The following is a 27,674-nucleotide window of genomic DNA, read 5'->3' as shown; positions in this document are numbered from 1 at the left end:
TTAATGGTGGTGTGGAAATTGTTGAAATTGTGGTGGAATTCTTCCAGTCTCTCCTTCCCATGGGTCCAAATGATGAAGATGTCATCAATGTAGCGCTAGTGGACAAGAACTGAGGATGAGTTGTTCCAGGTCAGCCATAAAAATGTTGGCATGTTGTGGGGCTATGGGGGTGCCCATAGCGGTGCTACTGGTTTGGAGGTATATATTGTCACCAAATCTGAAGTAGTTGTGTGTGAGGATAAAGTCACAGAGCTCAGCTACCAGTTGCGCTGTGGCATCATCAGGAATACTGTTCCTGATAGCTTGTATTCCATCTACGTGTGGGATGTTGATGTAGAGAGCCTCTACATCCATGGTGGCTAGGATGGTGTTTTCTGGAAGATGACTAATGCATTGTAGTTTTCTCAGGAAATCAGTGGTGTCACAGAGATAGCTGGGAGTGCTGGTGGTGTAGGGTCTGAGTAGAGAGTCCACATATCCAGACAGTCCTGCAGTAAGAGTGCCAATGCCTGAGATGATGGGGTGTCCAGGATTTCCAGGTTTGTGGATCTTGGGTAGTAGATAGAATAACCCCGGTCAGGGCTCTAAGGGTATGTTTGTATAGATTTGTTCCTGTGCTTGTGTAGGGAGTGTCCTGAGCAAATGGTGCAGTTTCTTAGTGTATTCCTCAGTGGGCTCTGAAGAAAGTGGCCTGAAGAATGTGGTATTGGAGAGTTGTCTGGCAGCCTCCTGTTGGCAGTCAGACCTATTCATGATGACAACAGCACCTCCTTTATCAGCCTCTTTGATTATAATGTCAGAGTTGTTTCTGAGGCTGTGGATGGCATTGTGTTCTGCACAGCAGAGGTTATAGGGCAAGCAATGCTGTTTTTTCACAATTTCTGCCTGTGCATGTCGGTGGAAGCATTCTATGTTTAGGTCCAGACTGTCATTTCGACCCTCAGGAGGAGTCCATGTAGAGTTCGTCTTGTGCTGTTGGTGGGAGGGTATCTGTGTGTCCGTACACTGTTCAGTGTTGTGTTGAAAGTATTCCTTGAGTTAAAGAGAGCAAAAGTAGGCTTCCAGATCACTGCAGAACTATATCATGTTTGTGGGGGTGGTAGGACAAAAAGAGTCACTAAGCTAGGACAGACTCTTCTGCCGGGCTGAGTATGTAGTTGGGTAGATTGACGATACTGCTGATACAGAACAATCCAAGATCTACCACCACATCCTTCTTCCAAAAACCCACCCCTTCCTTGAAGCCCCGCCCTCTCTATTTTCCTCCTCTCCATCACTTGCTATCCCCAGCCTTTATACACTCTACACTGCCGCTTTTTTTCGATTCTTCTGTAGGAAGAGGTTTTTCCAACATTTCACCTGTCTAGACTGGACCAAATGTCGGAAAAATCCCTTCTTTCTTCTTCAGGTAGTCCCCGTGGGTGCTCCACATCTGGTGTCAGGCTTGCCCTGGTGCCGTGAATCGGAGGCTTCTCAAAGCTCTGTTTGGCCGGACCATGCGTGTGCGAGCGCTTGAGGCCGTTCACACCTTTCCTTTCCGAGCGCGGTCCGGCCCCTGCCTCAGTTCCTTTCAGCCGCCTCTGGCCACGGTTGGAGCTCCCTCTCCTCTCCTCTCCTCTCCTCTCCTCTCCTCTCCTCTCCTCAGAGTACCTCAGCAGACCATCTCTGCAGCACTGTTCTCCTGCACCTCACTCCACCAGAGATCAAGGCACTCGAGTCCGCAGAAGTCTGTCGCCCTATTATCACCATCACAGGGAACCTGTCACCTACCTCAGGGATTCTCGAGCGCGGTCTCCTTTGCGATACCCATGCTCTCCTGTGCACTCACCATGCCGTGCATATTATGTTAGGCACGCTAGTGTCATTTCTTCATGACACTCGTCCCCGCGGTACTTGGACTGTCACTATATACATTATGACAGACGCTATTACTATGTGTCAACTTGTCACAGCCACTCCCACTCCCATCGGAGGTCACCATGCTCCTGTCGCTTGGTTAGCCCGCCTTCTCATCAGGATGAGTCGAGGCCTCAATCACCAGCTCATATACCACCCCCTCCAAGAAGTCTGGATCCGCAGCAGGACCATTCGGACCCTAAGGAGGGACAGATTTTGGATGCAGAAACGGACATGTCTGCGAATGTGCGCTCTTCATCGCATGCACCAGATGACGCTTTGACCCCAGGTGACACCTCGCCACCTGACGACCTCAAGGAATTCCAGGACCTTTTTAAGCGGGTGGCACAAAGCCAGGACATTCAACTATCTGAAGCACAGGTGAAGCAGCATAAGCTACTGAAAAATCTGCATCCCCAGCAACGATGTAAGATCACACTCCCAATCGATGAGGCAATTTTGGATGTGGCTCACGAGATCTGGCAGACTCCCACAATGATCCCGCCTACTAGCAAAAGAGCAGACGAGATATTTTGTCCCATCTAAAGACATGGATTTTCTTTTCAATCATCCTCATCCCAACTCCTTAATAAGATGCAGTCCACCATAAGAACAAGGCCTCTCAGTTCAGAACCTCGCTCCCAGATAAGGACACAAAAAAGCTTTACTTGTTTGGATGCAAGATTTATTCATCATCGAACCTAATGCTCATGATTGCAAATTAAGCTGCCTTTCTCTCAAACCACAATTTCAATAATTATGCCAAATTACCTGAGCTGATGCAGCACCTTCCCAAGACTAAGAGACCGCTGCTGAAGGCAGTTGTCCAAGAGGGATATTCTGCATGTAGGATATCACTCCAAATTGCCCTCGATGTCGCGGATACGGCAGCTTGGGCCATGGCAAAGGGTATCGCCATGCGCAGAGCCTCTTGGTTGATGGCAGCAGGAACACCTAAGGAGCTCCAAAACAAAGTCAAAGATCTCTCATTTGATCGTAAGAGATTGTTTGCTACTTCAACTGAAGATGTCCTACATTCCGGTAAGGACTCATGGACCACTCTGCGGATGCTGGGGATAGATACCCACCCCCTTTAAGCGTAGGCGCTACTATCCATTCCAAAGGAGATATGACCTTCCATTCCAGAAACATCAATAGCGCGCTCCTGACCAATCTCAATTCTGACAGCATCTGCAGCGCAAGCACCAGCACTCCAATCGTGCACCAGCCCGGGCGAACGCCAAATAGCAAATTTGACTCGTGTGTCGAGGACACGAACACCTCTTCAGTACTCACAGTAGAAGAACCCACCACCACCACCCTTCTCTTCCACCACTGCCTCAAGCCATATTATCACCAGTGGTGCGAGATCACCTCGGACCGCTGGGTCTTGGAAGTAATAAATTCAAGTCTCACGATACCTTTCATCTCCATACCTCCCACTACTCCACCCACCCATCACACGAGACTCAGCTCCAGCAAGAGGTATGTTATCTTTTGCTATAGGAGCCATAGGAGTAGTTCCCACAAGATTCAGGGGCAGAGGGTTTTACTCTCAATACTTCCTCGTTCCCAAAAAATCCAGGGGGTGAAGACCTATTCTCAATCTGAAGCGCTTAAACTGATACATCAAGAAGCAGCGTTTCAAAATGGTCACGCTAAGCAAAATTATACTGTCACTGAGCAAGGAAGATTGGTTCAGAGTCCTCGATTTGCAGGACGCGTATTTTCATATCACCATACAGCTACCACACAGGCGCTTCCTCCGTTTCGTAGTCGGGCAGGAGCACTATCAATACAGAGTGCTGCCTTTCGGCCTCGTCTCGGCTCCCAGAGCTTTCTCCAAAATCCTGGCGGTAGTTGCTGCACATCTTCGCAAGATAGGGGTCTCCATCTTCCCCTACCTAGACGACTGCTTGCTCGAAGATCGCACTCAGTTGGAAGCTCTCACAATGCTCACAGTAACGAGGAATCTCTTCAGCTCCCTCGGCTTAATTGTAAACATGGAAAAATCACATCTAGAGCCGACCCAGACTCTCACGTTTATAGGAGCTCGCCTCGACTCATGGTCAGCTCAGGTCTACTTACCTGCAGACCACTTCCAATTCATATGCGATCTAGTTCACACAATATCGCTCTCTCCGACACTCACCGTACGTACTCACCTTCAGTTGTTGGGTCATATGGAAGCCACCACGATGGTGGTCCACCACGCACAATTACGTTTCTGATGTCTCCAGCAGTGGCTGACCTTGGTGTACAACCCCGTCAAACACAGCATCCAAAAGCGTGTGGCGTTGCCTATCCATGTTCAAAATTCCCTCCGATGGTGGACTGAGCCCAGCAACATGTTGGTGGGCATTCCCTTTCACCAACCTCAGCCTTCGAGGCAGATAATGACAGATGCCTCTCTTACCAGCTGGGGTGCGCACATGGGCGTGTATACTATCCAGGGTCGATGGTCTGATACAGAAATGATGCTCCACATCAACTTACTGGAGCTCAGGGCAATTTTTCACACCTGCAGGCACTTCAAACCTTGCATACAAGGCATGGTCACCAGGGTCCTTACGGACAACATTGCTGCAATGTACTATGTCAATAGGCAGGGCGGTGCCAGATCCTGCTCTCTCTGTGCAGAGGCAGTTTTCCTGTGGTCCTGGTGCAACCGCAGCGACATTACTATCATAGTATCGTACCTGCCAGGAGTGAGCAATTCCATCACAGACTCCCTGAGCAGATACTTCCCACACGACCACGAATGGGAGATCCGCACGGACGTACTCCTATCTATCTTCCACTGCTGGGGTCGACCTGCCATAGATCTCTTTGCTACTTCTGCCAACGCGAAATGCAAGGTTTATTGTTCCAGAGCAGGGATTGGCACCCACTCCCTGGGGGACGCGTTCCTTTTGCACTGGGGCACGATACTACCGTATGCGTTTCCCCCTGTGGCTCTAATTCCAAGAGTACTGGAGAAAATTGTCCTGGACAGAGCCCGGATCTTGCTAATAGCACCGGCCTGGCCCCAGCAGGCCTAGTACTCCATGCTCCTACAGCTGTCAATTCGAACGCCTTACCGGCTCCCTCTTCCCCTGGACCTCAACGCAGCAGAACGGGTCCCTTCACCATCCAAAATTACTCACCCTCCACCTGACTGTGTGGATGTTAGATGGTTTGACACATCGGAGACCCTTTGTTCACATCAAGTGAGGTGTGTTCTGCTCAATAGTAGAAAAGATTCCACGAGGAAAACATACCTCGCGAAGTGGTCTCTGTTTACGCAATGGTGTGACTCTAAAGGGTTAAACCCCTCTGCCTCACCATTGCATGCTGTCCTGGACTACGTTTTGCACCTGTACATGTCAGATATCTTCATACCATCACATAAAGTTCATCTAGCAGCGATCTTGGCATTCCACCGCCCAATCGATGGCCGGTCGGTTTTCCCCCACCCCATTACAAAGAGGTTTCTCAAGGGCCTCGTTAATCTCAACCCTCCACGTAGACCTCCACCTCCTGTGTGGAATCTCAACCTCATGCTAGATGCGTTGACACGGTCACCATTTGAGCCGCTCGCTACTACATCTCTCCAACTACTTATGACCAAGGTTGTTTTTCTTATTGCTATAACATCAGCATGCAGGTGTGAGTGAGATTGCAGCCCTTATGGCATCTCTCCCATAAACGAACTTTAAGGACTCAGTGATACTGAGGCTGCACCTGGACTTTCTGCCAAAAGTCAGCTTGGACTTCCACATTAACGAACCCGTCGTCTTGCCTTCTTTCTGACCTAAACCTCATACTTCTCCTCAAGAGGCTCTTTTGCATACGCTGGACGCTCACTGAGCCCTCACATTTTATATTGATAGAACTCGCGATATCCGAAAGACAGACCGTCTTTTTATATCTGTTGCAGATCAATTTAGAGGTCGTCTACTCTCTGTGCAGCACATTTTGAAGTTGATTGTCGCTTGCATTACCACCTGTTATAATCTGTGTAACAAGTCGCTCCCATCAAAACCTAGAGCACACTCCACCCATGCAGTGGCTACCTCGATGGCCTTCCTGAAAGGAGTCCCTATGCATGACATCTGCCGGGCAGTTATTTGGTCGTCAAATATCACTTTCATGAAACATTATGCAATTCTGCAACACTCTACCTCAGATTCTGCTGTAGCCTTGGCAGTACTCCAATGATGCCGCAATATGGATTCCGTAGCGCAACCTTAGCTCGGACCCATGTCTGGTGACTCCAGAGCAGTGAGCACCCACGGGGACTACCTGAAAAAGAAGAAGAGGTTACTCACCTTCGTGCAGTAACGATGGTTCTTCGAGGTGTGTTCCCGTGGGTGCTCCACGACCCGCCCTCCTCCGCGCTACAGAATCTTGTCTGTTTCTCTTGTTTCAGATGAGGCAGTGAGAGGAACTGAGGCGGGGGCCAGACCGTGCTTGGAGAGGAAAGGTGCGAATGGCCTTGAGTGCTCGCGCACGCACGGTCTGGCTGAACACAGCTTTGGGAAGCCTCTGATTTGCGGTGCCAGGGTGAGCCCGACACCAGATGTGGAGCACCCATGGGGGCACACCTCGAAGAACCATCATTACTGCACGAAGAAGTGGAATAACTTCTTCTTCGGAAGCCCCCTTATTCCTCGTGGAATGAGGAATACAGGGGTTACTAAAAGAGCATGTTTGCTCTTCCACTAAAAAAAGCAGAAGAATGTGTCCCTGGATGCGGAAGAGTTTTTCCGGGATATCTCCTGCAGTCTAGCCGTACCCTCACTGGGTTGAGACAGGAGGTCTGGGGCTCAGGGATGGGAATAAGGGATTTAGGTGTGGGAAGGGGTAAGAGGTGCAAACTCTGGGAGGAAATTTGGATGCATGAGGAGGTGGAGAAGGGGATGCTGGCTTGGGAAGGGGCTCCAGGCTGGGGAGTGTTGGGGTCAGATGTAGGGTTGGGGTATTAAGCAAGCCACGGGCTTGTGGATGTGAGGGTGCAGGAATTTGGGTTGGGGTATATGAGGAGCTCAGGGCAGGGGGGTCCAGTGTATGATAGATCTGAGCCTAGAGTCTGGAGGGGGGTGCAGGAGTGTTAGGATGCTGCGGCCAGATGGAGGTTTGGCCTCAATTGGGAGTTTGTTGGACAGGCTTCATTTTTAAATAAAATACTGAGTCAAACACAAAAAATTTCTGCATTGTCTTTATTTATGAGAAGGGCAGGGAACCTATTTTGAATCTCAGGGGTCACTGACCCACAGAAAAGTCAGTTGGGGGCCACACAAGTGAGATGCAAAAAAACCCTCCCCCAACTGTGCTGGTGGGAGCAGGGGACATGCTACTGGGGAAGGATGCTAATGGGTGCTGGGGCAGGGGACAGGGTGTTGCTGGGGGCAGGGAGTCCCCTCGCACCCACCTCCCTGGCCCCTCTCCTCCGCAGAGGAAGGAAGCCCCGGTATGCGCCTCCTCTGGGGCCGACTCCCCCCCTGCAGAGCAGGGAAGCCCCGGTGTTATGCTTAAACAAAGTACACGAGATCTTTTATAGGGGAAAAGGCAGTACTCCACATTTATTGAGAATATAACAATTGCATGTGCTTTTCAATGATACACACACACACACACACACACACACACACACACACACACACACACACACACACACACACACACAGTCCTGCCAGACGATTTTATAGTTACCAGTCCAGAGTCTGTATCAATCTAGTAGCCAGTTAGATTGATCACAGAGGGAGAGCAGGGCCTTTCGTCAGTTGCGATCAGATGCTCATCTGGAGTTGGTGGCAAGACAAACCCAAAGTTCCATAGCAAGGCACCCTGCTTTTATAATCCTACTCTCTCTGTTGAAGTCTATGGATTTCACTGTGTCAGTCTATGACCAGTTACTGTTATCTTGTTGATGTTAATCATTCCCAAAATCAACATCTCCAAGAGGCTCATCCTGTCCTGGATTGCTAATCAGTTGTTTTTAGGGATGCCTTCACCTTTAGAGCTGTCAATCTGCCAGTCTGATCAATTCTTGACCGTGGGTATGCACTGATGGTTCTTCTGATGCTGATATGTCTCTTCATAGTCTGTCTTGTACAGTTTGTCTTCACTTGCATTGTCCCCCTTCTCTCTTGACCATCTGGCTCTAACGATGACCTTCACATGTTATCTCATTCACACAGTCTTTCACAAAATCCTTCAAAGGTAAATAGTACTGTTTTATATTAATCAAAATCAAAATCAAAACAATTCACATCAAAGGCCTGGGCCTTCAATATTTCTAATCTCCTTAACATAGACACAATACCAAAATCCTGTCTCTTTACTTACTAAACTTTGAGTAAGGGGGAGGGACTGGGAAGCAGAGCTGGTGGGGAGAGGAGGCAGGGGCAGCGGGGCTGGCCAGGGGAGATCGGGAGAGGGGCTGCCGGCAGGAAGCAGAGCTGGTCAGGGGAGATCGGGAAGGGGGGGTGCAGCCGACAAGAGAGGGGCTGGCAGGGGGAGATCGGGAGGAGGAGAACCAGCCAGCAAGAAGTAGGGCTGGCAGGGTGGGGGGAAGTATATCTGCCGGCAGGGAGCGGGACTGAGCAACACTGGGTAACTCCAGCTAGTTAAACCTAAAATACGAATATAAAAAGAGTAAAACTTTCAATCCCAACACTGGCGCTCACCTCCTCTGGGGATGACTCCTGCCCCTGGCAAATTCCCGGCACACCACAGACCTGGGGGAGGGGAGCAGCCAGCACACTTCCGGAACCCCTGAAAGTGGTGCACAGCTGCAGGACTTCCATCCATCCAGCACGAAGCCAACACTACCTCCATTGTTGCTGGAGGTAGGGTAGTGGGGCTTCTTGGGGGTGGGGAGAAGTGGAGGGAAATGGGGGGGGCCCGAACACCTCGTGATTGACTGGTCGAGCCCTCACGATCGACCAGCCGATTGCGATCAACAGGTTGGTGACCATAGCTGTAGGCTATACAATGATTTGCTCCTCAAAGCCCACTCCTTTTGTAATACAAAATATCTATGGGTATGTCTATACTGCAAAGTTAATTTGAAATAACAGCCATTATTTCAGATTAACTTTAATAGCGTCTATACATGCAAACTGCTATTCTGAAATTAATTCAAAATAGTGAAACGTTTAATTCAAATTTGGTAAACCTCATTCTACGAAGAGTAACACCAAATTCGAAATAGCTATTTCGAATTAAGTGCTGTGTAGACACTTCATTTGAAATAGGGAGCCTCCAGCCCTTCTCAGGGAGCCCTGTTGGCTACACTGGGCACAACCAGGAAACTTACTCTCCTCTCCCACAGCCCCAGAGCCATTAATGGGGTAGACTCTGGCCACAGTGCCTGTGCCAGCTCCAAGCCTGCCAGCCCAGAGCCAGCAGTGGCCACTGGGGCCCCTGACTCAGTGGCCCCAAAACATGAGCCAGCAAGCCACTGGCAGCCAGCCCTCCACCGCTCCTCAGGAGCAGTCTGCCAGCTCCCAGGAGCCTAACAGGGGCTGGAGAAGGTGGGCGCCTTTCTGGTCCAGGGTGGAGATCATGGAACTTATTCAGGTTTGGGGGGGCAGTCCCCAATGTCCATGATCTCCACATTAAGCGGAGGAATGTGGCCGTCTATGGCAGGATAGCTGCCAGCCTGTCCACCAAAGGCCACATGCGAACCTAGGAGCAATTTTGCATGAAAATCAAGTTGGTCTGGCAAGACCCTGAGCTTCTCCTCCCCCTTCTTCCCCCTTCCAGCTCCCTCCTCCCAAGTTTTCCCCTCCCCTCTTCCACCCTCTCTCTTCCCCTCTCCCACCACTTTTTCCCAGTCTCCCCAGAGGTTCATTCCCCCCCCCCCCAGTTTTGTTCAATAAACCCAGTTTCTGTTTTTGAACATACCTGTCCTTTATTTGACACCAGGAGGGGGGGCTAGGGAGGGGTGAGTGGAAGGATGTGAGGGAGGAATAGGGCATGAGCCCCCGGTGGGGAGGACTGGGGTGGCTCTGAGGGCTCCTCAGGGTAGACGCTTTCCTGCAGGGCCTCCTGGATCCTGACAGCCCCCCGATGCACCCCCCCAGATGGCAGCCTGCATCAAGTGCAGCTGGGCTGATGGCAGCGACCCCACGAGATGCACCGGCATGCCCAGGGCCAGCTCTGGCTCCATGTGGCAGAGTGCTGTGGTGTCCCAAGTGCGGGCACTCAGGGCACTCCAAGACAGGACTGCTTTGCTGTCCCTCATCGAGGTAGAAAAGCGGGGAACCTTGAGAACTGTCCATCCGGAGTGGGGGTAGGGTCCCTTTAAGCACGGAGCTCAGTTAGCCTCAGGCAGCAGCCCCACACACTAAGTCCTAATCTGATGCCCTGCCGGCACTGGTTCCAGCCAGCGTTAACTTCGGTTCAGGGTCCACTCAGTGTGGATGCACTATTTCGAAATAGCAAAAAGCTATTTCGAAATAGTTTTTGTGTGTAGATGCGTTATTTCGAATTAACTATTTCAAATTAAGTTAATTAGAAATTGCAGTTTAGTGTAGACAAACCCTAAGTGCTTCCTCTGTGGGCTTGGTGAAATCACTTCACCTCTCTGACCCCCCACCTGAAGAAATGGGGATAATGACACTTTGTGCTCAGAAATCAGAAGATTAAAATTGCTATTTGTAAATAGAATTGTAAATAGTAAATAAAGGCAAATGTATGCTATAATGTGTCTCCTCCCTATCCCACAACCTTAGTCTGCTGTTTGCCTTAAACACTAAACTGATCATACACAGCACATGTTTGTTTGAACAGCCGCTGATTCATATGTTTCTGTTCCTAAGTAAGGTCTATGGCTGCTGGTTTACTATATATATTTATTAATAAATCATACAGTAAAACTTATTTTTGAAGTTTAAAGTAATACAAATGTGTACCTTCTGGAGCAAGGAGATACATTGTTTCTGGTAAAGTCACTCCTCCATATTCTTTTCTCAGTCATGCCATGTGTCTCTCTAGTATTTTATAAATTCTTGAGTCAGAGTTTGTGATCAAACTCACGTCTACTGTGATATATAGCTGATATAGTGGCATAGGGGAGAGATGGTTAATATACTTACACAGTAAATCAAGAAGAGGTTCAATCCCCAACTCCTATATTGGTGGTGATGTAGGGGGAGGAGGTAGTGGGGAATCGTGATATATGAGGAAACATGTATGTCTTCTTTTTACTTAAAAAGGTGAAAACAATTACAACTCTGTAGCTGAAAATCACCAGATTTTGGGAATAGTTTAGGGAGGATTAGAACTTCAGGGTTAGGGACAATCTCTAATTGTGTCTTAAGAAATTCCATCTATATACTTTGAATCCAGGACTTTGTGTATTTCCTTATATCCATATACCCTTCAAAAGCTGTGGTAACATATTCTTGCATATCTGAGAACATAACAGAGCCTATGTTAGTTTCTTAAAAACCTAATTAATAGAGCTGTAAAGATAATGCCTATGATGATGACATTATATTTCTTGTACCACTGCAGTTTCAAAGAACATACGAGTCTCTACAAAACGTATCCAATAAATCTGAACTACAGAAAATCTACCAGAAGCTCAGGAAAGATCTGGAAAATCTAGATTATTTGGCCTACAGACGTCAACAGGTAAGAATATGAAAACTTAGGGCACAAAATCTCTGGTTAGAGAAAGATGTATGTACCTATGGCTGCCATCAGTCAGGGAGACAAGTTAATATGAGTGACCCTGTATTAGGTAGTTTTGGATTTCAGCATTAATCTGTTCTAATTCCAGAAATTGTCACACACAGGGAGTCAGATGTAGCAGGGGCATCAAGCATTCAGAGGATGTAAGGGTACACAGTAAGTACCGCATATAGATGAATGGGAAGTTTGACAAAGTCATTGTGATTACTCATGAAAATAAGGTTGTGAAAGGGAAGTTACAGAAGACTCATAAGTTCTACAGAATACTTCAGAGCTTTTTGAAGCTATTCCATCACAAAGTCATCTTATATACCATCTGCCATGCAAAAGAAACAATTGTTTGCAAAGACAGAACAATAATTTGGTATTATATGGAAAACATGGATGCTGGATACTGGATAATAAAGTTTGTGTTTGATAATAAAGGATTAAGTTATGAGCTATACCTCTAGAAGTTAATGGTATCAAATCTTTACTTATGTGACTGCTCCATATAAAGAGTTAATGTATTTGAAATTGAAAATTCCAAATAAATTAAAAATAGCTGTCAAGAGTTGATCCCATGACTTAAATTGGACTACTTTATGTTAATCATATGCAAGAGATTACAGAATCAAAGTCAAAGACAATTGTTAAAATGTATATAGTGCTATTTTCTGTATCATTTCCATAATTAATTTAGAAACGCTAGTTTTCATAATAGCCTCTGTAGTTTTGTTGCTATTTTTGCAGTCTTTGAATTTTTTTTTATTTTTCTGAGTTTTGTATATTTGGTAGTATGTTAAAAGAGTGGGATAAAGGTTTTATATTCTTTCTGGTTGTTTAAAGTTACCACTAGGTGTCAGGGTTGTCAAATTTACTTCCTTACTTTTTTTTTTTTTAAAGGGACAATCTGTTACAGTAGGCATTTAAATGAGATAATTGATTAGACTGAAATTTAAGAAAAGGTACAGAGGCTGATAATCATTAATAACTTGTTCCTGTGTTAGGGAAAGCATGGAACAAGTTGCTGAAAACAGTTTCATCATGGTGACAGTGTTTTCTTGGTTTGACAAAACAGACATTTTCACAACATTTTAATGTTTTTTGACAGCTTTTCCATGAAATAGAAATTTTAAAACTAACTTTTTTTTTGGTTGAGAAAAATTTGACTTTGGAATTTTGAAATTTTGTTTCAAATTTCAGTTTTTAAATTTGTTTTACATTATTATAGGATCTGGAAGTAGTAGTATTTTTCCATTTCAAAACAAACAGAACACTCTGGATCCACAAATGACAATCATTCAGTGAGGAAGTGGGTCTGGCCCACGAAAGCTCATCATCTAATAAACCATCTTGTTAGTCTTTAAAGTGCTACATTGTCCTGCATTTTGCTTCAACTACCTCAGACTAACACGGCTACATTTCTATCACTAGCCACTTTTAAGGACTTTAACAATAATAGAACTATTTAAACTACTACTGATATATCATAATGGCACAAAATAGTACTAGTGTGTAAAATACACAATTGACATGTCATGAAAAAATGTGTAAATATATATAAAATATGAGAACACACACAATCTATCACACAATTTTTCCAAAACAAGAATGTTTGATTTGTTTTCTAATTTTAAAGTTTGTTTTCATTCTAAATGTCACAATCTCACATGAGATGGAAAGCCTTAGTTTTGACTAACTGTAGTGAGATGAACTTAAAAAAATAACAAATAGTCTGGTAGCACTTTAAAGACTAACAAAACTTGTAGATGGTATCATGAGCTTTTGTGGGCACAGCCTACTTCTTCAGATGATCACCTCAGTGAGATGGTACACAGATTTTTGTGTCCTTTGATATAAGGCCACTCAGTAGCTAGAAGGTGCTGTTTCTAGTAGTGAATTATGTCTGGGTATGTCTACACTACAGAGTTAATTCAAAATAACAGATGTTTTTTCGAATTAACTTTAATAGCTATCTACACATACAAACCGCTATTTTGAAAAAATTTGGAATAGTGGAGCCCTTATTTTGAATTAGGTAAACCTCATTCTATGAGGAATAACACCTCATTTGAAACAGCTAATTGGAAATAAGTGCTGAGTAGACACTTATTTCAAATTAGGGGGCCTCCATCCCTTCCCAGTTCCCCCTGGTGGCTACTCTGGCCAAACTAGGAAAACTTGTCTGCTCCCCCCCAACCCTTAGAGGCAGTCTCTGGCCACAGTGCCTGTGCCAGTTGCCAGCCTGCCAGCACACAGCCAGCCACCCGTTGCCACCCAGCCCTCCACAGCTCCCTAGGACCAAGCTGGCGGCTCCCAGGAGCCTGCCAGGGGCCACAAAAGGCAGGGTGCCTTCCTGGTCAAGTGTGGAGATCGTGGGCCTCATTGAGATTTGGGGGGAGGCCTCCAATGCCCACAATCTCCGCACTAGGCACAGGAATGCGGCTGTCTACAGCTGCATGGCTGCCAGCCTGGCCACCAGAGGCCACATGTGTAGTCAAGAGCAGGTGCGGAGCAAGATCAAGGAGCTGCGGCAGGCCTATGCCAGGGCCTCCCAACTAGGGGCTGACCCAGAGGCCTGCCCTTACTATGAGGCCCAGGACCGCATCCTGGGGGGGTCAGATGGTCTGTGCCCCCCTGGTCATCATTGAGCCTGGGGCAGAGGGCCCTGCCCCTGACATAGGGGAAGAGGAGGAGGAGGAGGAGGATAACAGCAGCCAGGAGCCTGCAGGGAGCCTGCCCTGCACCCAGGAACCCTGAGCCGAATGGGAGAGCCCGTCAGCAGCCTCATCTGAAGCCGGGGAGGCCTCCACATGTGAGTGACATCACGGTCCCCTTACGCGGGGTGGGGGAGGAGGAGGAGCCCAGGGACCTTACTCCGGGAGAGACACTGCACACTGCCTCCCTCCAGATGCCCCCTCTACACAGAGTCAGGGCACATCTCCCCTCCCCCCGCCACCACACTGTAGGCAGCAAAGGGGCTGGGGTGCACTCCTGGGCCAGCTCACACTCCTGGGGATAGCAGGACGTGATGGTGCGGACACCTGCCACCCTCGCCTTGCAGAGGGGGGCTGGGTTTCACCCACTGTGGCCCCAAGGAGAACTGACCACTTCTCTTGTTTCACCTCAGCCGCAGCACCTGCAAGTGCAGGACGCGCCACCCTGCCTGGACCCTCCACCCAAACCCGGGCCAGCAGGCACACCCACAACATGGAGGAGTTCCAGAGGTGGCAGCAGCTGCAGTTGCAGGGATGGCAGGTCCACAGCCAGGAGCAGTGGGTGCAAGAAGACCTGCAGCTGTGGCGGGAGAGCTTGAGGGAGCTCTGGGAGCAGGGCTGTGCCCTCCATGAGCACCTGCAGGCCCTGGTGGACCGACTGCTGTCTCCTGCTGCTCCAGCTCCTGCGGACGCCCCAGCTAACACTCCTGCTCCCCCTCTCACTTTTTCCACCCCCCCCATTCCTCCTGCCCCACTCTCCACACCCACTCCTTCCCATGCCCCTGCACCCGCAGTGCTGTCAGACGGGAGAGCCAGCAAGACCCCCAACCCTGAGCTTCCCCTCCTCCTTCCTCCCCTTGTCTCCCCCTTCCATCTCCCTCCTCCCAGGTTTCTCCCCTCCCCTCCCCCACTCTCATTCCCCCTCTCCCTCCACCCCAGTTATGTGAAATAAAGACTTTTTTTGTGGCCACACACGTGTTTTTATTGTAGATCAGGATGGGGGGTTAGGGAGGTGAAAGGAGAAGGAGGTGGGGGAGGAATGTAAGGCTCCAGACTTCAGTGGGGCATGCCAGGGGAGGACTTCAGTCCTCATCCGCCTAGAAGCTCTCCCGCAGGCCTTCCCGGATGGGGACAGCCACCCGAAGGGCCTCCCATCTGGCAGCCAAGAAGGGCTGTGTGTACTGGCGAGCCAGGTGGTCAGCCTCTGCCATCTAGGCTGGCAGGAAAGCCTCCCCCTTCCTCTCGCACACATTGTGGAGCACACAGTATGCTGACACCACATGTGGAATATTGTGCTGGGAGAGGTTGAGATGGGGAGGAGGCATCTAAACTGTGCTTTCAGTCGGCTGAAGGCCCCCTCAACCACGATGCGGGCCCTGCTGAGCCTGGCATTGAAGGCCTGCCAGGAGAGGCTGAGGTGTCCCGTGTAGGGCTTCATGAGTCAGGGCTATAGGGGGTAGGCCGCATCCCCCAGCAGGCACACTGGCATGTCCACATCCCCGACCCTGATGTGGCAGTTGGGGAAGAAAGTCCTGGCATGTAGCCTATGGCAAACAGAGGAGTTGCAGTACACCCGCGCGTCGTGTGCCTTGCCAGGCCAGCCCACATTGATATCTGTGAACTGGCCCTGGTGGTCAGACATGGCCTGCAGGATCACGGAGAAGTTCCCCTTGTAGTTAATGTAGAGGGAGGCCTGGTGGTCCAGGGCACGGATGTGGATGTGTGTCCCGTCGATTGTCCCCCTGCAGTGGGGGAAGCCAAGGGTGCCGAAGCCCTGGATGACTGCGTCCAGGTTGGTGAGGCAGACGACTCTGCAAAGCAGCACCCTGTTGATGGCCTTGGCCACCTGCAGAGAGACACACAAAACCGAGGGCCACTGGGGCGCCCGGGTCACTGGGAATGTTCTTTCCCCACCACTGCCCCGTGCCCCACTTCCAGGAGCAACCCTTGTGGCAATCCTGGTCACCTTGGGTGGTCTGTAGCATAGCCTGGATGGACTGACCCCTCCCTGGGAGGGCACTTACACCATTCCCCCCCTTTTTTCCTGGGGCAACCCACATCCTTCCTGCAGCTCCCCATCCTGGCCCAGTGGCTGGTGAGTGCTGTACCTGCATGAGCACCGCTCCAACGGTGGATCTCCCCATGCCGAACTGGTTCCCAATGGATTGGTAGCTGTCCGGCGTGGAGAGCTTCTAGAGGGCGATGGACACCCATTTGTGGAGGGAATGGTGGGCCTCATGCGTGTGTCCCGTCGCTGCAGAGCAGGGGCAGCCACTCGCAGAACTCCAGGAAGGTGTCCTTCATCCTGAAGTTCTGGGTCCATTGTTGGTCTCCCCAGAGATCCAGGATGATGCGGTCCCACCAGTCGCTGCTGGTGTCCAGATGCTAGATGCGGCGGGGCAAGCTGGCATCCGGGCGCCGCTCCTCCAGGGCCCCAGGAGGGGCAAGGGAAGGCCAGGTGTCTGGCCTGCAGCAGAAGGTGCCAGGCAGCCTCCAGAAAATGCTGCCTGGCTTGCAGCAAGATGTTTAACATGAGCACCAGAGTGCCCAGGGATGGCTCTGGCTCCATGGTGCCGAGTGCTGTGGTGTCCCAAATGAGAGCAACCGAAGCAGGCGGAGAGGAAAATGCTTTGCTGTTCCTCGGCGAGGTAGGCAAGCAAACGGGAAAGCTGAGAACCGGCTGTCCAAGGGGGTCACTTTAAGCATGAGCCTCAGACAGCAGCCACACAAAGCAACAACTGACCTGATGCCCTACCGGAACCTGTTTCAGCTGCCCTTAAATACGATCCAGCATCCAATCAGTATGGACGCGCTATTTTGAAATAGCAAAATGCTATTTCGAATTTGTTCTTGGATATAGATGCCTTATTTTGAATTAGCTTATTTTGAATTAACTAATTCAAAATAAGTTAATTCGAAATAGCGCTGTAGTGTAGACATACCCTCTGTTTCAGTTTCTAATGGGTTTGTTATCTAAACTCATAATTTATATTGGACACAATAAATGTCTCGTCTGTAAGGGCTCAGAGAGCATATCTGAGGCTACGTCTAGACTGCAAGCCTCTTTTGAAAGAGGCTTTTTTGAAAGATACTTTCGAAAAAGTCTCTTTCATAAAAGAGCATCTAGACTACAACCAATACTTTCAAAAAAGCAAGCTGATTTTTCAAAAGAGAGCACCCAGGCAGTCTGGTTGCTCTCTTTCGAAAAAGCACAGTTTGCATTATATAGTGCTTTTTTTTGAAAGAGCACTTTCGAAAAAAGGCATTCTTCCTCGTAAAACAAGGTTTTCTGCAGTTGAAAAAACTGCCACGGTCTTTTGATTTACTTTCGAAAGAACGCAGCAGCAGTCTAGATGCAGGGGAAGTTTCTTCAAAAAAACGCTGTAGTCTAGACACACCCACAGTGATAGTCACTCTTCAGAGTAGAACTGCACTTTAATTGCAATTATCTCTTTAGTCTGAATACTCACTCTTTGCCTTGCAAAGTTCCATTTAATGTCACATAATAAATCCAGGCTCTTTAGTTATACACTTAATTTCTCCTTGGGTTGGCATTTGTTTTTTCTGTATTTATCCTACTCATAGATCCTGATTTATTCCTGCATTACCTGGAACCTTGCCACCACCCTTGGCGGCACTTGTGTGCATTTCCAAAACATTTTAGGATGGTCTTGTCACCCTTGCCTGTCTTTGAGGGCCACAAACAATTCCTTACTGTGTTTTCCTGCTATCTTTTGTCTCTACAGTTAACAGCCGTCTCCAAAATTAATTATCTTACTAAAGATATAATAGTCAGAAAATGTATTCCCCACTTCTATCAGAGAAGATCATTGTCGTAGGGAGAGGGTGCACATTGCACCCGTTTACCCAGCACATCAAAGATTTTGTCCACATAGGTATACTTGAGTACAGGGCCGGCCCGAGCCATTTTGGCGCCCCGGGCCCCAGATGCACGCCGCCGTCCCTGGGGTGCACGGCCCCGCCTCCGGGCTCACGGCGCATGCGTGGGCCCACCCCCAGGGGACATGGGCAGGCACATGGCGCATGCGCTGCCCGGTCGGCCCAGCCACCGCCGATGGCGCACAGCCCGGGGCCACCCGGGGCAGGCTGTTCCTGGCGGTGCAGGGACCTGTGGTCATGGGGGAAGGGCGCTGCTGGCCGGTGCTGCAGGGGTTAACACAGCTCCCACCTCGGGCTGCTGCTGCAGCCCTCCGGGAGCTGGGCGCCCCACGTAGGCTGGCACCCTGGGCAGCTGCCTGGCTAGCCCACCCCTTAGCCCTGCTTGAGTACTGTTTTTTCTTTATGCTACTGCAGCATCCCTTTCTATCAGTCATTATAACATAATGCTTGTTAGGATTTACCAGAGATGCTGCAAAGTGTGAGCTGCCTAATCTTCTAGCCAAAGAATATACCTTGATTGCTTTTTGCCTGAAAAATAGGATAGTCTGTTCTATCTATTTCTGTAGAAGAGGCTGCCATTAGAAATCAGACCATACAAATCAGACCATGCCACAGAAGTTCAGACCTGATTAGAATCTGAAATTCTTCATAGTTCAGTGATATTTGATTTGTTTCTTTAATTCAGGCTCATTTCTAATTGCTAACAGCTATACATCATTCTCAGAGGGTGCTATGAAACCACATCCTAGTCCTGTTGTCCTATTGGGGGAATGAACCAAAAGTTCTCTACAAAATGTAAATTAATCTGCATAGGGTACCATAACACAGAATATCTTTTTCACAGAGTGATGACTCTCTCTTTTAAATGACATATTTTTGTGTGTGCTTTTGTCCTTGTTTCTTTATTAGAAATGAGAAAACTAGAGAAGACCTGATATCGCAATACACAAATGGAAGCAATGATAATTTTGAAGCTTTTAGGACAAATACTAAAAACAACTTCTTTTAAGAGGACATTCATAATATCGTTATGATCTTGTTCTTTTTTTTAAAATCACCATTGACCGAACTATTTACACTGCTGTCACAAGATATGTCTACACAGCAGGGCAAAAGTTGAATTAAGATACACAACTTCAGCTACGTCAATTGTGTAGCTGAACTCGAAATAGCTTAATTTGACTTTTGGCGCTGTCTATACAGCAGGAAGTTGAAGGAAGAACACTCTTCCTTCGACTTCCCTTATTCGTCATGAAATGAGGGTTACAGGAGTCCAAGTAAGAAGTCTTCCAGCTCAACATTATTTCTAAATAATGGCTTGCTATGTAGACACTCATTTTGATATTTTGAAATTGCATCAGTTATTCTGAAATAATGCTTCTGTGTAGACATATTTAAGGTTGCTAAGGTCATTTGTAAGTGACACTTGTTCAGAATCAGTCAGAATGTGTTCCACTTCAGGGCAGCACTCTCTAGCATCTTTGATTGCCTCTATCAGCAGTGAACCTGGGAATTCCTCTTTGGCTTTCAATAACAAAGACAGACAAAACTTTGGGCATGTGCTACCTCAGCTTTCTCTCAGTGTTTTCTGAATCTCCAGTTTTGCAAAGAGGGCTGAGCTTTCTTAAGGTGGCTCATATGTGTGCTACTTTCATCTGCAATGAAAATGGCCAATTTAACTAGTTGATCATTACAGTGAGGGAGGATGAAATTACTTTTTTGCAGCAGGATGCCATTGGGTTTGAGACCTCAGGAAGGCAGGTCACATTCATTAGCTGTCTTCCTATGGCCTGAAGAGAGTGAAGGGTCTCCCAAAGGCTGTGCTAAGTGTGGAATAGTGTGCATGTTTCAGATGCATTTTTGTGAGGATTTACCCTTTCTCCTTTATGGGACCCCATTTTTATCAATGGTTTGCCGACCAGTAATAGTGCAATAGTATCACATCCAAATACAAACAGCTATTATGTATTAAATTTGGTGATTTTTCAGACTGAAAGATTATTATTGCAGTTGATGTTCTCAATGTTAGTAATGCCTTTAGCGTGTCTGCAGTACTGTTGGCTAAAATTTAAAGGAAGTTTTGTTTCTGTTCTTATGTCTCCATTAATACTGTAATATAACAGCTGGCAACAGAAAATCACATCACTCTGATATAGCTGTTAAGTTACTTGTTTGATTTTTTTTTATTGTATGCCCCCAGGCTAATATCCTATGAAAGTGTTTTAATTTATATGTAGTGAAAGATTTAATTTATGATGAATTATTTAAATATTCAATTTTATTCTTATTATGTGATAATCATTTCTAGGTAAAGAAACGTTTAAAATGGCTTCAGATAAAACTTGGAACATTAATTATTACAGGATATAATGTATAGCCCACACGGTAAATTATTTTGTGGGAAACAATACTTCCAGAAGATGGAGCAACATTGTTAAATTGTTCTTCATTTTTATCTTGGTTTTTTAAGAGAGTAAAGTTTGCTTTTTCACATGCATTCAGGTGTGGGGACAAATCTTTGCATCAGAAGATCATGCACCTAGAACTGGGACCAAGTTTTCAAAAGAGCTCAGTCCCCAACTGCTTTATATATGGCTTTGGTGATATGTACATTGCAGAGAGGGTTCAAAGCAGAAGTACAAAAGTAATTTGTTACCAAGAAAACAGGTATTACAATGAGCCTGAAGGAGCTCAATCTCTTCAGCTTTTTGAAAAAAGGGTAAGACTTGTATGCACTACCCCTTGTAGATGCATTTCTGATACTAGAGAATACTCTGATCAAGCAGATAAAGGCATAACAACATCAAATGGCTGGGAGTTGAAAGTCCCAAAAGTTCAAGCTGGAAATCAAGGCAGTTTTGACAGTGAGAATAATTGACCATTGGAACATCTTAGCAAGGGACTTTACATCAAGCATGGCTGCCTTTCTAGAATTTATGCACCAATACAAACATAAGCTAATTCAGAGTGGCCAACCAGTTAGACTGTGTCTAGACTACAATGCTTTATCGGAAAAAGGTGTGCAAATTGTGCTCCACGAATTGTGCTTTTCCGAAATTTGGTTTGTCTACACTGGGCCAAATTTCAGAAAAACCTCCTCTTTTGGAAGAGCCCTCCTTCCTTGTGGAAGGAGGAAGACAGGGCTTCCGAAATAGTGAGTCTGCTCTTCTATAAAAGAAAGCAGAAGAGCAGACACGTTCCCTGGACGTGGAGGAGTTTTTCCCGTTATCCCGGAAAAACACTTTAGTCTAGACATAGTCTTAGAGATGAAGAGCCAAAATAGCTGTGGATAGTATGCAAAGAGCCATGTATTATATATTTATTTTTATATATCCATACCTATATATAGTACACAAAATGTGGTGATAAAAATAACATTATAGGACATTGTGGACAAAAACCAATAAGAAAGTCTCTAGTCACTTGAAAAATTCATGGCCAGTCCATAGATCTCCAGAGAACTTGATGATAAACAAACATCAAATAAAAAAAAAAACCTTTAAAAATAGTTATATTCTCACACTAAAAAAAAGCATCCACACAATGTATTTTAAATCTAACACTTGTGCCCTATTATGTCCCGTGAGTTTTTTAAAATTAAACTGAACTGAGAAGTTAATTAGCACAATTTGAAGTGCCTGTTTCACTCCAGCTTGTAGATCTCTGGTATGGTTTCCTCTTTTTTTTTTTTTTTATTAACTTATGAAAATTATAGCTTTTTTATAGTTCTAAAAATTCAGGTCTGTCTCAGACTACAAATATGAGAGGTTCAAAAACAATAAGGGAGAAACCCATATCTCAGATTAATTGCTTCAGCCTGGCAAACAATAGCCTTTAAAAGAAACACAGTGTAAACCAGGTTCATGCGGATTCCTTCCCGCCCCCCCCCCCCCCCGGAATTTAAATATGACATCTGTTTTGGCTGCCTTATTCTGCACTCATGAAGACTTTGAGTTTAAGGTGCTTCAGCCCCCCCTCCACCTCCCGCTCTAACCCAATGCCCCACCCCTCCCCCAAAGCCAGGCACTTTCAGCCTCCCACTTGAACCCAATCCCCCTTGTCTCCCCCAGAGTCAGGCATCCCCAGTTCCCCTGCTCTAGCCCAATGCCCTCACACCTCCTCCAGAGCCAGGCACTGCCAGCCCCACCCCCACTCTAACCTAATGCCTGGATCTCACCAGAGCCACCACCGCCATCTGCTTCTCCCTCCAAGCGCTGGGGCACATATGCAGAGTGGCTGGCCATGAGAAGTCCTGGCACATGGCTCAGAACTAGCTAAAGTCTCATTTCTTTGAGCAAAGAGCCGCATGTGGATTGAGAGTCATGGGTTGGCCACCCCTGAGCTAATTGCTAAATATTGGAATCACAAAGTGAAATTCTGTGGTTAGTGCTATGTGAGAGCCTGAAATAGAGTCCAGCCACTGAATAATTGTGGGGTCCTTGACTCACTATTGGGGAGGAGACCTACATGGCACCCCTTTCTGTGGCCTGGAACCAGCTGATCAGCTATCTAGTTCCTTTGGGTGCAATATCAAGCCTTCAGACACCTCTGTACTTAAACATACCCTCTCTCTACACTCTAATGAAAAGTATGAAGCTTCTTGTTTACTCATTCAACTCTCTCCAGAAGCATGCAGTAGTTGTGAAGTATAAAAGACATTTTCAGACACTTTGCAGAAATCTAACACACTAATGCTTTTTTACTTCATCATATAAAACAGCAAACCCTATATGTATTCCCTCTTCCCGTGCGGGGTCATCTGAATTTAGGCAGACACTGTAGGCAGAGTGTCCCTTATCTCACACAGGCAATTACATGCTGGATGACTTCTGTCATTGAGTTTCCTAGCTTCTGTGATCATTCTCTTTTTAGCCTAATTACCTTCTCTCCTTTCAAGATGGCAACATGAAACTGTTTCCAAAGAAGCAGCTACTTTTAGCATACTACTGTGACCGAACAGCCATCGTTAATCAGAGATTAATCTTCTCTTTGTCCTAGTCTAGGACATGACACCAACCTGCTGACCCAGGATGGGCACACAGATAAGCATTTCTGATGTAGCAATTTTTTATAGTAACATTTTATAGTAACTCTATTATATCAAACAATATGAATACATTATACAGAAAGATTCTTTGGTACCTGATGCCTTCAAAAACCATAGATATTGTGTCTGTCTATTATTTGTGGCACACAGAACCTAGCTTATGTAAAGAAAAACATAATGGCTACGTCTACACTGGCCCCTTCTTCGGAATAGGCATGCTAATTTCGAACTTTGGAATAGGGAAATCCGCGGGGGATTTAAATATCCCCCGCGGGATTTAAATAAATATGGCCACCGCTTTTTTTCCGGCTTGGGGAAAAGCCGGAAAAGAGTGTCCAGACTGGCACGATCCTCTGGAATAAAGCCCTATTCCAGAGGATCTCTTATTCCTACTTTCAAGCCAGTCTGGACGCTCTTTTCCGGCTTTTCACCAAGCCGGAAAAAAAGTGGCGGCCATGTTTATTTAAATCCCACGGGGGATATTTAAATCCCCCGCGGATTTCCCTATTCCAAAGTTTGAAATTAGCATGCCTATTCCGAAGAAGGGGCCAGTGTAGACGTAGCCAATGTGAGTTGAAAACGTTTTATATTTCCATGGTTCTAATTTCTCATCAACTCTTGGCATATTATCAGCTCTCTATAGTTTATGTATACTCTTCCATGTGTAAGAAGTATTTTAAAAAGTCCAAGTTTGAAGTCAGTGGCCGTTAGTCACCTCGCTGCCCTTTATGACTTTGAAAATCTCCTCTAAGCAATACTGATAATTTTGTATCTAAGAAAGTGGGCAAAATTCTGCCCTCCCTTTGAGGCAATAGCATGCCGTGCCAGATTCCCTGCTTGGAGAGCTTTATTCTGTCCTGCATTGAGCTCCCACCACAGCTTCTCTGAGCATCCTACCTGGCTCTCCCTTTTACTGTAGCTACCTTCATTTTTTTATAATGAATTGCCTTGTTCATCTCAAATGTGTAGCCTATAGGGCTAGCTTACCTTTATTCTATTCGTCTGTAATGCAAGGAACCTACAGGCCAGTACCCTGTAAGACAGTGGCTTAAGCAAGTTAACATGAGTATAGTAGGCAAGTGACCTTTGGCTTAGATAAATGAACTAAGGGTATGTCTACACTACCATCCTAGTCGGAACTAGGGTGGTTAATGTAGGCAACTGAAGTTGCAAATGAAGCCCGGGATTTAAATATCCCGGGCTTCATTTGCATCTTGCCGGGCGCCGCCATTTTTAAAGCCCCAGTAGTTCAGACTCCGTGCTCTGTGGAACGAGGTGTACCGGTAGTTCGGATTAGAAAGCCTAATCTGAACTACCTACTCTATGCCGCGTGTAGCCGCAGGCATGGAGTCCGAACTACTGGGGCTTTAAAAATGGCAGCTCCCAGCAAGATGCAAATGAAGCCCAGGATATTTAAATCCCGGGCTTCATTTGCAACTTCGGTTGCCTACATTAACCACCCTAGTTCCAACTAGGGTGGTAGTGTAGACATACCCTAAGAGTTTCCTATAGATTTTGGGATCTTGGACTAGCTTGCTGACAGACAGGAATTGGAATTTAAGAGTACGCAGCAACCTCAGGAACATGGCTGTGATAACTGTAAACCAGCTTAAGCAAGAAGAGACAGGTATGATAATGAGTTATAATGGCATGGATATGTATTATGTTAACCCATAAAATAAGTACACCTCTGAATTATGTGGGTGAGGAAGTTAGATTTAGGCATGGAAGGCTGAGCATTAGCATTTTGACCCTTCAACTCTATTGTTATTTGCTATTAGCCCTGAGCAGAGAGAAATTAGAGACAGGGCTGGTTCTTTGCCTCTTACCACCACGTCTTAAGTAGGCATGTAAGAATGCAAATCTAAGAGCTTATACAATGAATCGCACAGATATCAGTAATTATGTAGTATTCCTCTTTCCTTAAGCAGCTTGGCATGTTTCTGGCTTTATTCCTTATTTTAGTAAAGATCTCTAAGGCTTGGCTTTGCCATTGAGTGTGAGTGTCCTTGCCATCTGATACAAAGGTCCTTGCAAGATATTGAACTTATTCAGTTTAATTCTGTGTAACCTGATTTGGGGACAAGAACCTTAAGATCTTGTGATAATTGGCAATTAATACAAATACTATTAACCTTTAAAAAGGATCAGTCAACAACTGGGTCTTAGTCTGGAATCAGCTTGGGTTAGTCCCAGGCTCTCCAGCTTCTGGCTTTCAACTGAAAACTCCTTAGAGTGGGAACTACATCTTTCTAGGACTTCTGTGAAATGCCTAATTTACTTCTGGGTTCTATTAATTGTGTGCAAGTTTAACAAGACACTCTGAAGACAAAACAGTGCATTCAGAAACTTAATGGCTTACTTCTAGTATTACCAACATTTATTAAAATTGGAGATTTAAATATATTATCCAAATTGAATGAAATTGAAAAGTAAACTAGACTGGCTGATTTCACCTTTGTTAATAGTCACATTTTCCTTCTGGTATTTTGGCTCACAGTGTTGCATACGGCTGTTTAAATACATCCTATTTCCATTTATATTAACTTTTTAACTCATTGCCACTTTTGATTTTTAATACTAAATGTTTATCTTAAACTGAATTGACAGTAGATATTTAAAAAAATGAAGCATTACAAAGGATTAAGTTTCACTCAAGCAGGAAAAATGTCAATTGGAATAGAAGAGATCACTTTGGAGTCACTTGCTTTCTTCATTGGAAGAGGGAATACTTTTTGAGCTAAGAAAGAGCCAAGTGGTAAAAGTATTGTAGATGACTTTCTTCTCAGAAAAAGAGTAGCTCGTGTAGAGAATATGTTACCAAGAAGAACAATGGGAGCAGCTGGCATAACTAGCTTAGAAAAGGAATTGGACGTAGTCTGCATTACTGTGTTATTTCCTTTTATTGTGTAGGTCTATAGAAGAGTGGGCTTAGATTCTTTTCTTGGTTTCTTTTCCTACTAGGGTCTTGGTTTCCCATTTCTACCAAATGGGTACACAGGCACTGTTACAGAATGAGTAAATGCAAAATGATCAGTGCTCAGCTGTTTGTAGCCAGAGGTAGAAGCTTCTCTTCCGACTTGAAACAACTCCCTTGGCTTCAGCTTTTCATCTCTCTGACTTTGACTGGAAATAGTTAAGAGAAGCTGAAAATGTTTGTTTCTAAGCAGAGATCCACTCCTGTCCATGATAGAACACAATGATTAAAAATAAATAAGAAACCAATGTCACAATAAAAGCTAATAGCACCCACTTCATGGATTTCTGCCCTTCACACTCACAGAAATATAATATCTTTTGAGTAAGAGATTCATAGTTCAGTGGCAATTTGTGTGCATTTACCCCTCCTAATCTCAAAGAAGCAGCTCTTTTATTCATTTGTCTATGGAGAAGTGTAATTCAATGTGATATAACATCAATGTAATTACACGAGCCTGGTGTGCTATTATTCTGCTTGATGACAGTGGAAAAAAATGATACTTGTCGTAAAATAAACATAGAGTGGACAGAGGTTGTTTGTAACTATGAAAAGTTCATAACTGAGAAAAACATTATGGTTGTTCTTTCAAAAATTTACAACTGAACTTTGACTTAATACAGCATTGAAACATTATTGTGCAGAAGAAAAACGCTGCTTTTAACCATTTTAATTTAAATGAAACAAGTACAGGGTTCCTTATCGTTTTAAAAAAACGTTCCCTTTATATTTTTAGTAGTTTACGTTTAACAGTGCGTTGTATGTGTGTGACTACTAGTCAGTTTGTAACTCTGGTATTAGTGACTCTGAGGTTTTGCTTTACATATTTTTGTTGGCAGCCTTTCCACCAAAGGAACCCATGTTCTTAAAGGGGAAAATGTGCTATAATAGCTACTTCTTTCAAGGCCACCTAGACTCATCTTAAAGTTCGTGGCCTCTCACAGCTGAGAAACAAATACCAAACTAGAATGAGAAGAATTGCTGAGGAAATGAATTAAAATTGAACAAGATCTTCTAGATCCTCTAGTATTTGCTGATGTAGAAACTGAACTTTGGCCACCTCACTATCAAATAGCTCATCAGCTGCCCATCAATGGTAATTTGAAATGCTCCATAAAGTTTTGGTGTGGGCTGTTTTATAGCACTTTTTCTAATAGGTCACACAGCTTTTTCTTTTGTAAACTATGCCGCACCATGTGCGATGGGTTTTGTAGCCTTAAGGTCTGATCAGTTTCTTGATCAAGGCCAAACAATGACTGGAACTACATCATGGGAACAGTGTTCAAAGGTATTATCACTACATGTTGATGCCTGAATTTTTATAGTATTTAGCACCTAACAGTTTTAGGAAGAAAAGAAAAAATAGTCTTGGGTTTCACACCACTCCCCACTTCCACCCCCAAGCCGCTAAACAATGAAAAGATTTTTAAGAAAACAAAATGCTCAGTCCAGAATTTTCAAACTGTAG

General features: G+C 45.8%; 1 protein-coding gene across 5 annotated transcripts in view; it reads left to right on the top strand.

The window, feature by feature from the left end:
* Positions 1–27,674, top strand: part of CTNNA3 (catenin alpha 3) — a 1,028,503-nt gene that overhangs the window by 114,715 nt on the left and 886,114 nt on the right. For all 5 annotated transcript variants that reach the window (XM_089780114.1, XM_089780115.1, XM_089780112.1 and 2 more), the window contains one exon: positions 11,404–11,523. In XM_089780114.1, the coding sequence (XP_089636240.1) occupies positions 11,404–11,523 (120 nt within the window). The remainder of the gene's footprint in view (positions 1–11,403; positions 11,524–27,674) is intronic.

Source organism: Pelodiscus sinensis, chromosome 8 (assembly GCF_052426305.1).
Source record: "Pelodiscus sinensis isolate ZL-2025 chromosome 8, ASM5242630v1, whole genome shotgun sequence".
NCBI classification, from domain to species: domain Eukaryota; kingdom Metazoa; phylum Chordata; order Testudines; family Trionychidae; genus Pelodiscus; species Pelodiscus sinensis.
The sequence above is the reverse complement of the archived record's forward strand: the minus strand, read 5'-3'. Positions and strand labels throughout refer to the sequence as shown.